Consider the following 14,373-nt stretch of genomic DNA (forward strand, 5'->3'; position numbering starts at 1 on the left):
GTGAAATTAAATGATATCGTCGCCTGCAAGATCAAAAGTTAATCATTTCAGTCTATGTTAATTTCCCCGGCTGTGATGTGAAGCGAGCAAAGCGTAGCGGAACGTATCAAACCAGCAAGGTTAGGATTAGTGGTGCATGATATATCGGCCGCCGATATAATATCGGCCGATATGGTAATTTTTTTTACACATCGGTATCATTCCGATGTCAAAATATAATATCGGCCGCCGATATAATACCAATACTTTTGGCTTTGGCCATTTAAGGCCTACTACTGTACTTTAAAGTTTTGAACTGTTGTACAATGTTCACAGAATACAGTGAGTGACTTGGTCTCCAGTGAGTTAGATGTCTATTGAGAATACTCAGGGTTGGCTTATCCATAGTGTGAATTCAGGACACACTTGTATCATTTATAAAAATGTATTTTTATTTAAATATTTATTTTTATTTAACATGCTTTGGTCTTAAATTGTTTAAAAATATCAGTCATTTCTGAAAATAAATTACAAAAGTAAAACAAAAATGCGTTTTGGAAAATAGTTCTTTATTTGATTATCATAAAAAAGTGTTTTCTATACAGAGATATCGACATCGGTAAATATCGGTATCGGCCAGAACAGCAATATTAATATCGGTTATCGGCCACAATTTTCACATCAGTGCATCACTAGTTATAGCATCAGGGCTCCTCTCTGAACTGTGAAGCCTGACTGGACTCTGCTATACAGTACCAAGGATACATGATTATCAATACATGATGATTATTGATACACGATTTTCGATGCACGATTTTCGATACATAATTATCAATTGATACATGATTAGTACTGATACATGATTATCGATACATGATTGTCGATACACAATTATCGTAACATGATTATTGATACATGATTATTGATACATGATTTTCGATAGACAATTTTCTATACATAATTATCAATCGATACATGATTAGTACTGATACATGATTGTCGATACATGATTAGTACTGATACATGATTATCGATACATGATTATCGATACATGATTATCGATACATGATTGTCGATACACAATTATTGAAACATGATTATCGATACATGATTATCGATTATGCTTCTTAAGATTTTATTCTCTTCTTACATTCCATAACTGTAGAAATTACTAAATGAGACAAACCATAATGTCACAGTATAAAAATAATAATAATAATAATAATAATAAAAATAAAAAAAGAAGGGATGGAAACAGAACGTCTGCAGTCTGATGGCTGTCTTCTTCAGTCCTGCGTCCTCCTGCTGGCTGAACAACACTGGCCCTGAAACATCAACAACACGGTCACGGGTCTCAGAACAGATCAGAAGCACCTTAACATTCACTTAAGGCACTTTAAACACATTCAACACTACACCATATATGTTTATCTGTGTGTGTGTGTGTGTGTGTGTGTGTGTGTGTGTGTGCGTGTGCGTGTGTGTGTGCGTGTGCGTGTGTGTGTGTGTATGTGTGTGTGTGTGTTTGTGTGTGTGTGTGTGTGTGTAATTTGACTGTTCTGCTTTATTCTGTTTTCTGTTTTATTTGGTTGATTGTTTGATGTGTGTTATTTCCCTTACCTCTGTGATGTATGTATCGTCTCGTCTGTCTCTTTACTATTTAAAAAAAATGTTGTCCCCTTCCTTTCCCTGTTACCCTATGAGACCTTTTGTCCTCTGCACCAGGCCGTCATTGCAAATAATAATTTGTTCTTGTTCTAGTAGTAGTGTAGCAGTAGTATAATAGTAGTAGTATCAGTAGTATAGTAGTAATAGTAGTAATATAGTAGTAGTAGTAGTAGTAGTAGTAGTAGTAGTAGTAGTAGTAGTAGTAGTAGTAGTATAATAGTAATATAGTAGTAGTAGTAGTAGTAGTAGTAGTAGTAGTAGTAGTAGTAGTAGTAGTAGTAGTAGTAATGTAGTAGTAGTAGTAGTATAGTAGTATTGTAGTAGCCGTAATAGTAGTAGTAGTAGTAGCAGTATAGTAGTAGTAGTAGTAGTAGTAGTAGTAGTAGTAGTAGTAGTAGTAGTAGTAGTAGTAGAAGAAGTGGTAGTAGTATAGTAGTAGTAGTATAGTAATAGTAGTAGTATAGTAGTATTGTAGTAGCCGTAATAGTAGTAGTAGTATAGTTATAGTAGTAGTAGTAGTAGTAGTAGTAGTAGTAGTAGTAGTAGTAGTAGTATTATAGTAGTAGTATAGTTATAGTAGTAGTAGTAGTAGTAGTAGTAGTAGTAGTAGTAGTAGTAGTATTATAGTAGTAGTATAGTTATAGTAGTAGTAGTAGTAGTAGTAGTAGTAGTAGTAGTAGTAGTAGTAGTAGTAATAGTAGTATATTAGTATTGTAGTAGCAGTAATAGTAGTGGTATAGTTATAGTAGTATAGTAGTAGTATAGTTATAGTAGTAGTAGTATAGTAGTAGCAGTAGTAGTAGTAGTAGTAGTAGTAGTAGTAGTAGTAGTAGTATTATAGTAGTAGTAGTAGTAGTAGTAGTAGTAGTAGTAGTAGTAGTAGTAGTAGTAGTAGTAGTAGTAGTAGTAGTAGTAGTAGTAGTAGTAGTAGTAGTAGTAGTAGTAGTATATTAGTATTGTAGTAGCAGTAATAGTAGTGGTATAGTTATAGTAGTAGTAGTAGTATAGTTATAGTAGTATATATTAGAAAATATATTGCAATTAAAAATGAGTATTTTACTGAACCTTATGTAATGTTAAACTTAAAGAGAAGACGGAGGTCTCTGTGTGCCCAGTTGAGGTCTGGCACCCTGCCATTGGCTGTGGAAGTGGGTAGATTCCAGGGTAAACCTGAGGAGGAGCGGTTGTGTGTTCTGTGTGATCTGGGAGTGGTGGAGGATGAATATCATTTTGTTTTTTATTGCCCTTTGTACACCACTTTGAGGAGGGCTTTATTTGAAAAAATTCAAATTGTAAACCCAGATTTGTTTTGGCAGTCTGAGAGCTGTATGTTGAGTTGTTTTTTTGTGGAGGACATCTTCGGTTTTGCAGGATTTTTGGAGAAGGCATGGCACCTGAGACAAAATACACTGTATCCTATATAATTGTATTTGAATTCACCTTGCTTTTCTGTTTATTTACATTGAGTACAGCTTGTGTTATATTACGTTTTATTGTATTTTCTTGTATTTTTTGTATGGCCATCTTGGTCTATGTCATTTGTTAAGTAATTGGTAAAGTATATTATTATATACTTATTGTTATGTGTCTTGTAAGCCCATATGGGCTGGGCATACATCTGTATGTAAGACACGAAAATCAAAAAAATCAAATCAAATCAAAAAAAAAATCAAATCAGTAGTCATAGTCGTAGCAGAGACACTCGATATAATGAGGACAGGGCACTCTGGGAATTTTGAATGCAAAGATCTCAAGTTTGTTTATTAGTTGTCGCAATAAAATACATGTACTTTACGGTGAAATGCTTGGTTCTGTATGAGGTGTGTGTGTGTGTGTGTGTGTGTGTGTGTGTGTGTGTGTGTGTGTGTGTGTGTGTGTGTGTGTGTGTGTGTGTGTGTGTGTGTGTGTGTGTGTGTGTGTGTGTGTGTGTGTGTGTGTGTCAGGGGAGGACTAATGTATTAGCTTGGCTGTGTGTCCCTGCTATATATATTTAATAGCTACTCTTAAAACAGTGGTCAATTCAGACCTGGACGTCCTAACCTACCTCCTACAATTTGACTTTGAGGCTCAGGGTAGACCTCTGGGAGGCGGGTATCATGAGAGGAGCCTCTCTGGGGGTGAAGGGGTACCTCAGACCTCGCCTCACACAGCTTGTGTATGAGAGGTCACAGTCGTAACCATAGGGACAGCAGTGAAGCCCATCCAGACAGCACCTGCCCTGCAGACCAAAGAAATAAATACATCAGCAATCGAACAATACTGCAATTGACCTCTCTCAAGCGACGCCCTCTTTTCTTGATTCTCCAATCACAACTCTCGGAAGCGACACTCTGGGACTCCATAGGTTTTATATTAAAAACAAATTCTATTTAAAATGTTTGTATATAAGAAATATACAAACAACCAGTCATACCAGTTCATTTCTTCAGAAAAACTATTCTGAATACATTTGAGTACTAATCTACTGACGTGCATTTCTTGTTTGTTAAAAAAAAGAGAATAATACACAACATTTCAATTAGAAATCACTTTAAAGATGGAATTGAAGAAAGAAATGTAGATTTATGGATATGAAATGTAGAAATGTAGTCATCAGAATGTCCTGGAGATCTACCTGACGTGTGAGAGACGGTGCCCAGGGTTAGAAGTAAGAAACATGCACGCACATCATGACCACAGCTATCCTCTTTAAATCCTCTTTAAATGTTGTCATCAGGGCGGCTACGTGGTGCAGTGGGCAAGGCGCTCACCACGGATACTGGAGACGCTGGGTTCGCCTGTTTGAGCCCAGCGCTCCACATTGTTTTCAGTTTAGCTGGTCGTCCGCACTAATACACATTGGCCGTATTAGGGGGTGGGAAACTGATGGGTGGGGATCGGGCGTTGTGGACAGCGACTCCTACAGGTCGGTTGGTGCGCCTGCGCAGTAGAATCAGGAAGCGACGGGGGCGGCGCCCCTCCAAAAGCGCAGACCCCTGACGCTGAGAGATCGCGCAGCGCAGGTGGAAAGATGCGACTGCTGTTACCTCGAGTACCGGAGGGGACTCGTGCTATGTATGACTTAGTCCACATTGCAGCCGGCTTGTGGGAGGCAAGAAACAGTGTTCGAGACAGGGGAGGGTTGAATTGGATGATACGAAATTGGGATGGGAGAAAAATAGAAAATGGGAGAAAAAGTGGATACAAAAAAAAGAATTTTGTCATCAGTGCAAAAAGGTCTTCCTGACTTTTCCTTTGCATATGCATATTTGTATTTGGGAAACGGAGTATTGCTCTACGACATCTGACAATAAACATCTTATTTCATCCCCAGCAAGGGAACTCTTTGAATATGTAATATATGTACTTATTTGTAATACGTACCCATTGGAAATAAATGGTAAATGGCTGCATTTATATCGGCTGACACACACAGTAACACACACAGTAACACACACAGTAACACACACACAGTAACACACACAGAGTAACACACACAGTAACACACACAGTAACACACACGCATTGAGTCACCGACAAAATTCCTCCTATGCCCCTGACCCATCCCGCCGTTGGGGGGGGGGGGGCCTTGAAAGCACAGGGAGAACATGCAAACATGTACCTTTTTTACCTGTGGTCGATTAGTACTCTATTTACATATTTTAAGAGAGATCGTCTCTGACGGGTCTCTGACATCAAGGCCACCTAATCATCCCTCCCTCCCCCCTTAACCTCTTCCACCGACGGGACCGGTAACGGTCCCAAAATGACATCTGGTCATAAATCAATATCTCCACAGACTGTTCTATAAAAGTAGCGATTTTATTTTCAAATGTAGTCAATATAAACATCATAACCATGTCACAACAGCATGCATAATGTCTATTATCACCAATACGTTAGTTTAGGAATAGGTTAAAGTGTTATTATTAGATAGATTTTCCTTTTCGAAATGTCTGTATATTTTGCGAGGGGCGACCATTTTGGAAAACCTTGAATCATGGGAATTGTAGTCTTTTTTTTGCGGTGTCTAGAAAAGCGCTATATAAACGTAATGATTCATTCATTCATGATGGTGTCTGTAGGTGAACCCACTCACAGGAGAGTAGGGACAGCAGAACCAGACGCCTGCCGGGTGTCTGCAGCACGTGGTGCCATCAGGACACGTGTAGACGCTATCACAGTCCACCTCTGAGGCCTTCTCTGATTGGCTCTGGACCGGGCTGCGGTGGACAGGAAGCTCCTCTGATTGGCTCTGGACCGGGCTGCGGTGGACAGGAAGCTCCTCTGATTGGCTCTGGACCGGGCTGCGGTGGACAGGAAGCTCCTCTGATTGGCTCTGGACCGGGCTGCGGTGGACAGGAAGCTCCTCTGATTGGCTCTGGACCGGGCTGCGGTGGACAGGAAGCTCCTCTGATTGGCTCTGGGAATTTTGAATGCAAAGATCTCAAGTTCAAGTTTGTTTATTAGTTGTCGCAATAAAATACATGTACTTTACGGTGAAATGCTTGGTTCTGTATGAGTGTGTGTGTGTGTGTGTGTGTGTGTGTGTGTGTGTGTGTGTGTGTGTGTGTGTGTGTGTGTGTGTGTGTGTGTGTGTGTGTGTGTGTGTGTGTGTGTGTGTGTGTCAGGGGAGGACTAATGTATTAGCTTGGCTGTGTGTCCCTGTTATATATATTTAATAGCTACTCTTAAAACAGTGGTCAATTCAGACCTGGACGTCCTAACCTACCTCCTGCAATTTGACTTTGAGGCTCAGGGTAGACCTCTGGGAGGCGGATATCATGAGAGGAGCCTCTCTGGGGGTGAAGGGGTACCTCAGGCCTCGCCTCACACAGCTTGTGTATGAGAGGTCACAGTCGTAACCATAGGGACAGCAGTGAAGCCCATCCAGACAGCACCTGCCCTGCAGACCAAAGAAATAAATACATCAGCAATCGAACAATACTGCAATTGACCTCTCTCAAGCGACGCCCTCTTTTCTTGATTCTCCAATCACAACCCTTGGAAGCGACACTCTGGGACTCCATAGGTTTTATATTAAAAAAAATTCTATTTAAAATGTTTGTATATAAGAAATATACAAACAACCAGTCATACCAGTTCATTTCTTCAGAAAAACTATTCTGAATACATTTGAGTACTAATCTACTGACGTGCATTTCTTGTTTGTTAAAAAAAAGAGAATAATACACAACATTTCAATTAGAAATCACTTTAAAGATGGAATTGAAGAAAGAAATGTAGATTTATGGATATGAAATGTAGAAATGTAGTCATCAGAATGTCCTGGAGATCTACCTGACGTGTGAGACGGTGCCCAGGGTCTGAAGTAAGAAACATGCACGCACATCATGACCACAGCTATCCTCTTTAAATCCTCTTTAAATGTTGTCATCAGGGCGGCTACGTGGTGCAGTGGGCAAGGCGCTCACCACGGATACTGGAGACGCTGGGTTCGCCTGTTTGAGCCCAGCGCTCCACATTGCTTTCAGTTTAGCTGGTCGTCCGCACTAATACACATTGGCAGTATTAGGGGGTGGGGAACTGATGGGTGGGGATCGGGCGTTGTGGACAGCGACTCCTACAGGTCGGTTGGTGCGCCTGTGCAGTAGAATCAGGAAGCGACGGGGGCGGCGCCCCTCCAAAAGCGCAGACCCCTGACGCTGAGAGATCGCGCAGCGCAGGTGAAAAGATGCGACTGCTGTTACCTCGAGTACCGGAGGGGACTCGTGCTATGTATGACTTAGTCCACATTGCAGCCGGCTTGTGGGAGGCAAGAAACAGCGTCCGTGACAGGGGAGGGTTGAATTGGATGATACGAAATTGGGATGGGAGAAAATATAGAAAATGGGAGAAAAAGTGGATAAAAAAAAAAAGAATGTTGTCATCAGTGCAAAAAGGTCTTCCTGACTTTTCCTTTGCATATGCATATTTGTATTTGGGAAACGGAGTATTGCTCTACGACATCTGACAATAAACATCTTATTTCATCCCCAGCAAGGGAACTCTTTGAATATGTAATATATGTACTTATTTGTAATACGTACCCATTGGAAATAAATGGTAAATGGCTGCATTTATATCGGCTGACACACACAGTAACACACACAGTAACACACACAGTAACACACACAGAGTAACACACACAGTAACACACACAGTAACACACACACAGTAACACACACAGAGTAACACACACACAGTAACACACACAGTAACACACACACAGTAACACACACAGTAACACACACACAGTAACACACACAGAGTAACACACACACAGTAACACACACAGTAACACACACACAGTAACACACACACAGTAACACACACAGTAACACACACAGAGTAACACACACAGTAACACACACAGTAACACACACACAGTAACACACACAGAGTAACACACACACAGTAACACACACAGTAACACACACGCATTGGGTCACCGACAAAATTCCTCCTATGCCCCTGACCCATCCCGCCGTTGGCGGAGGGGGGCCTTGAAAGCACAGGGAGAACATGCAAACATGTACCTTTTTTACCTGTGGTCGATTAGTACTCTATTTAAATATTTTAAGAGAGATCGTCTCTGACGGGTCTCTGACATCAAGGCCACCTAATCATCCCTCCCTCCCCCCTTAACCTCTTCCACCGACGGGACATCTGGTCATAAATCAATATCTCCACAGACTGTTCTATAAAAGTAGCGATTTTATTTTCAAACGTAGTCAATATAAACATCATAACCATGTCACAACACAGCATGCATAATGTCTATTATCACCAATACGTTAGTTTAGGAATAGGTTAAAGTGTTATTATTAGATAGATTTTCCTTTTCGAAATGTCTGTATATTTTGCGAGGGGCGACCATTTTGGAAAACCTTGAATCATGGGAATTGTAGTCTTTTTTTTGCGGTGTCTAGAAAAGCGCTATATAAACGTAATGATTCATTCATTCATGATGGTGTCTGTAGGTGAACCCACTCACAAGAGAGTAGGGACAGCAGAACCAGTCGCCTGCCGGGTGTCTGCAGCACGTGGTGCCATCAGGACACACGTAGACGCTATCACAGTAGACCACTGAGGCCTTCTCTGATTGGCTCTGGACCGGGCTGCGGTGGACAGGAAGCTCCTCTGATTGGCTCTGGACCGGGCTGCGGTGGACAGGAAGCTCCTCTGATTGGCTCTGGACCGGGCTGCGGTGGACAGGAAGCTCCTCTGATTGGCTCTGGACCGGGCTGCGGTGGACAGGAAGCTCCTCTGATTGGCTCTGGACCGGGCTGCGGTGGACAGGAAGCTCCTCTGATTGGCTCTGGGAATTTTGAATGCAAAGATCTCAAGTTCAAGTTTGTTTATTAGTTGTCGCAATAAAATACATGTACTTTACGGTGAAATGCTTGGTTCTGTATGAGTGTGTGTGTGTGTGTGTGTGTGTGTGTGTGTGTGTGTGTGTGTGTGTGTGTGTGTGTGTGTGTGTGTGTGTGTGTGTGTGTGTGTGTGTGTGTGTGTGTCAGGGGAGGACTAATGTATTAGCTTGGCTGTGTGTCCCTGTTATATATATTTAATAGCTACTCTTAAAACAGTGGTCAATTCAGACCTGGACGTCCTAACCTACCTCCTGCAATTTGACTTTGAGGCTCAGGGTAGACCTCTGGGAGGCGGGTATCATGAGAGGAGCCTCTCTGGGGGTGAAGGGGTACCTCAGGCCTCGCCTCACACAGCTTGTGTATGAGAGGTCACAGTCGTAACCATAGGGACAGCAGTGAAGCCCATCCAGACAGCACCTGCCCTGCAGACCAAAGAAATAAATACATCAGCAATCGAACAATACTGCAATTGACCTCTCTCAAGCGACGCCCTCTTTTCTTGATTCTCCAATCACAACCCTTGGAAGCGACACTCTGGGACTCCATAGGTTTTATATTAAAAAAAAATTCTATTTAAAATGTTTGTATATAAGAAATATACAAACAACCAGTCATACCAGTTCATTTCTTCAGAAAAACTATTCTGAATACATTTGAGTACTAATCTACTGACGTGCATTTCTTGTTTGTTAAAAAAAAGAGAATAATACACAACATTTCAATTAGAAATCACTTTAAAGATGGAATTGAAGAAAGAAAAATGACATCTGGTCATAAATCAATATCTCCACAGACTGTACTATAAAAGTAGCGATTTTATTTTCAAACGTAGTCAAGTATAAACATCATAACCATGTCACAACAGCATGTATAATGTCTATTATCACCAATACGTTAGTTTAGGAATAGGTTAAAGTGTTATTATTAGATAGATTTTCCTTTTCGAAATGTCTGTATATTTTGCGAGGGGCGACCATTTTGGAAAACCTTGAATCATGGGCATTGTAGTCTTTTTTTTGCGGTGTCTAGAAAAGCGCTATATAAACGTAATGATTCATTCATTCATGATGGTGTCTGTAGGTGAACCCACTCACAGGAGAGTAGGGACAGCAGAACCAGGCGCCTGCCGGGTGTCTGCAGCACGTGGTGCCATCAGGACACGTGTAGACGCTATCACAGTAGACCACTGAGGCCTTCTCTGATTGGCTCTGGACCTGGCTGCGGTGGACAGGAGGCTCCTCTGATTGGCTCTGGACCGGGCTGCGGTGGACAGGAGGCTCCTCTGATTGGCTCTGGACCGGGCTGCGGTGGACAGGAAGCTCCTCTGATTGGCTCTGGACCGTCCTCAGCAGGGGAACACTCCTCCACGACCGCTCCTTACTCTCGCAGTTCTGGGTCGTCTGGTTACAGTGGAACCCCGACGGGCAACAGTGGGTCTGGTCAGAACAGCACACCGCCTGGGGGAACAAACACACAGACACACACACACAGACACACACACACAGACACACGCACACACACGCACACACACACAGACACACACACACACACGCACACACACACAGACACACACACACGCACAGACGCACACACAGATTAGAGTGCAGGGACGCAAATGATAGACACCCCCTGAAATGGGGGCCTTTATGATGATAAGACAAGATAAGATATTCCTTTATTGATCCCTGGGGGAAATGTGGGCGTCATAGCAGCATGGGGGAGGGGGAGGTACAGGTATGGGCAGGGTGATAGAAGAAAGACATAGGCAATACGATTAGATCTGAATATAAAAATATGAGAAAGAATAAATGGTGTTAACTATATCATTAACTCTGAACATAAATAATAAACAGTGTCAACAATATAATTGTGTCTATTCCTCTCTATTGAGCCGACTGAATAGCCTATACCTACAGGCTTTCCCTCTGTTTCTAGATATTCTCTTTATTGTTGTTGTTCCCGGCCCCTAAAAACGCACGAAAGTGCACCGTGGTGAACTTTGACACCAAAGAATGGTTTTATTCTCCCTATTTAAAGGTACAATCTGTAATGCTGTCAAACTGTGACCTCTGTGCTTTGTTTTACATTTCTTTGTTTTGGTTTGATGTGTGGTTTGAATTTGAGTGGGTACATGGGAGGCGTTACTATGGCTACAGACTTAAAATATTCATTATTTCACAAGAAAAAAGCATCTGTGCCGAGGATTACAAGATTGCTAATGTGTTTACATCTCTTTTCATGACCAATATATTCATATTTCGCATTCATATTCATATTTCACATTCATATTTCATATTCATATTTCATATTTCGTGTTGCTATTTCACATTTCACATTTCATATTCGCATTTCATATTTACTATTTTATATTCATGTTTTATATATTTCATATTCGTATTTCGTATTCGTATTTCATATTCATATTGCATATTTCACATTTCATATTCATATTTCACATTTCGTATTCATATTCATAGTTTGCGACCCTAGAACCCCTGGTCTAAATGAACACCTGTGTTGATCACATGGTTAGGATTAATCGACATTATTAATGAAGTATCAGGGTTAGGATCAATTCACTTTTCACAGGATTAATTCAGGAAGTGGATTTTCTTTTTGGCATGAAAAGGTTGCATTTGGTATTTATTATGTTTTGTATTTCTCTCAATGATCCTTCTAGATTAAATAAAGGTTGAATGAATGAATGAATGAATGAATGAATGAATGAATGAAAGTGAATGGAGGATGTGTAGTGACGTACATTGGGGTACAGGCAGCACACATATCCCTGCGTACTCATGCAGCAAGTGTGGACGTCGGAGCATCTCGTCCCATCAGGACACGTGATGTAGTGACAAGACACAGCACCCCACCCGACTAGAAGCACCACCACCACAGGACTGATCTTCCACATCTGTCGGGAGACATTGAAGGGTAGAAAGTTAAAAACCTCAGATGAAAAAACGTACAGACTCCGTTTTAAGGTTTTCAAGGGTCGTTTTCAAACGTCATTATCTAAAGATGATGAGTTAGAGTGTTGAGTTCATTCATAGTTAAGTACTTTATTATCTAAAGATGGTAAGTTAGAGTGTTGTGTTCATTCATAGTTAAAGACAGTAGAGGTTGAGTACTTTATTATCTAAAGATGGTAAGTTAGAGTGTTGTGTTCATTCATAGTTAAAGACAGTAGAGGTTGAGTACTTTATTATCTAAAGATGGTAAGTTAGTGTGTTGTGTTCATTCATAGTTAAAGACAGTAGAGGTTGAGTACTTTATTATCTAAAGATGGTAAGTTAGAGTGTTGTGTTCATTCATAGTTAAAGACAGTAGAGGTTGTGTACTTTATTATCTAAAGATGGTGAGTTAGAGTGTTGTGTTCATTCATAGTTAAAGACAGTAGAGGTTGTGTACTTTATTATCTAAAGATGGTGAGTTAGAGTGTTGTGTTCATTCATAGTTAAAGACAGTAGAGGTTGAGTACTTTATTATCTAAAGATGGTAAGTTAGAGTGTTGTGTTCATTCATAGTTAAAGACAGTAGAGGTTGTGTACTTTATTATCTAAAGATGGTGAGTTAGAGTGTTGTGTTCTTAAAGACAGTAGAGGTTGAGTACTTTCTTGTGATATATCACATTCACACTCCAAAGTGATTTGTATTGACTTTACAACTGCAAATAAATGGGTTGTCCAAATAAATAAAAAAAGATTTAAATGGTTCTTCAGTACAAAGGGTTCTATCATGTAAAACTGTGGAATTCTCTACAGAATTATTTAAAGAGTTGTATGAATATCTTTCAGTTCAAGAAAATGTATAAAGAAAGAACATTTATACTTTATGAAGTTGAGGGGCTTTCCCTATGACTTATTGTGTTAAATTTTTTCATGTTATTGTAAAGTATTGATTGTGAAATATGTGTAATTGACAGACCATCTATTTCTATTGTTAGTAAGGGGAAGACGATTTTATTCTCTCTGCTCATTTTCACTCACGGAATGTGCAAATTGAGAGGTTATATTTTCTTCTATGGAACTGTTACCATTACCATTAACGAAAAAAATACAAATGAAATAAAATGAATGAAAATTGTTTCCAATACAGTAGACGGTTGAATGAATGAATGACCTTTATTTATATAGCACCCTTCACAGCATGTGTTTTACACTACAGATATGAAACCTGGACACTCCTTCCAGGGGAAACACCCCTGTTAGCTTTCAGTTTCTAATGTTAATTTTGAGTTTAACAAATTAATCAACGTCTCTCCAGTCTCTTCATAACAGTACCCGGCCGGAGTACACACTGTAACTATACCTGTTTTAAACAAACCTTAAACATTGATTGTGCCTCAACATATATCTTGATTCATTATGATTGATTGATATTGCATTTCAATATGTGGAGTGAATCTGTGGAACAGTGTGAATGTGGTGCTAAAGCAATGTCCAAATATGAGACAATTCAAACTGAATTATGAGGAAATGATGTTCACGAGGTACAGGGATGAGGAAGGGATTTGACATTCTCGGGTGTTTACATTTTTATTTTATTTCTTTCATGTTTTACATATATAGTTTTTGTTTTGCAAGGTTTTAAATTAGTACACTCATTTGAGTAGTGGAAAAGGGGTAGGATTAAATAAGTGTATACTTCTTCCTACTCCTTTTCGAACATGTAAATTGAGTTATGTTTAGCTTTTGTTTATTTATTTTTAAATTTTTTAAATTTAATTTCTTGAGATCAATGATTTGTTTTGATTTTATATTGTTTGTATTTATTTACATGTTCGAAATAAAGATTTTAAATCAAATCAAACCGTGTCACCTACCTTGTTATCTTGTGGTGTTTCTGGCAGGATTCAGATGCTTTCTTTCTGATGTGTCACTCACAACACATGCCACAAAAACACAATCACTGCCTTTTATTCTGCAGTTCTGGAACCTCCCCTTCAACATAACCGGGAAGTAAAACCAGGAAGTAAAACTCGGCCTCACATTGGTGACCTGAGGGTCAACACAGGACAGTGGTTCCCCACCGTGGGATCCGACGCCTCCCAGGGGTCCTTGAGGGACTTTCCCCAGAAAAGACGTGAATAGGTTAATTTCATGTTAGGCCATTGAGAAGATATACAATAATTATTATATCACTGATTCTTGAGAGTCGGGACAAAACACTTTTTAATATTATATTTTGAGAATGCACACTATATTGATTAGAGTTGTATATTCATGTAGAGAAAGGTCTGAGCTATTTAACCATGTAAAGGCTCTACATAGAAAAACATTTTCAACAAATTCACATGTTTCCCTTTGAAACTTGATTTGTGTTAACTCCGTCAGACACACAAAAAAGTATATAATTCTAATTATTCCAG

The 14,373-nt window shown here is 40.0% G+C and overlaps 1 protein-coding gene across 1 annotated transcript; it reads right to left on the bottom strand.

The window, feature by feature from the left end:
- Positions 1–595: 595 nt before the first annotated feature.
- On the bottom strand, positions 596–13,879 carry LOC311239146 (progranulin-like). Its single transcript, XM_084327403.1, has 9 exons — positions 13,828–13,879; positions 11,764–11,916; positions 10,097–10,459; positions 9,251–9,424; positions 8,624–8,947; positions 6,359–6,532; positions 5,726–6,049; positions 3,692–3,865; positions 596–1,304 (listed from the first exon to the last, which is right to left on the bottom strand). Exons 2-8 carry the CDS (start codon positions 11,914–11,916, stop codon positions 3,695–3,697), a joined length of 1,683 nt encoding a protein of 560 aa, XP_084183529.1. The 5' UTR covers positions 13,828–13,879; the 3' UTR covers positions 596–1,304; positions 3,692–3,694.
- Between the last annotated feature and the right edge of the window lie 494 nt (positions 13,880–14,373).

This window comes from Notolepis coatsorum (genome assembly GCF_963971535.1).
Source record: "Notolepis coatsorum genome assembly, chromosome: 13".
In the NCBI taxonomy this organism is placed as follows: Eukaryota; Metazoa; Chordata; class Actinopteri; order Aulopiformes; family Paralepididae; genus Notolepis; species Notolepis coatsorum.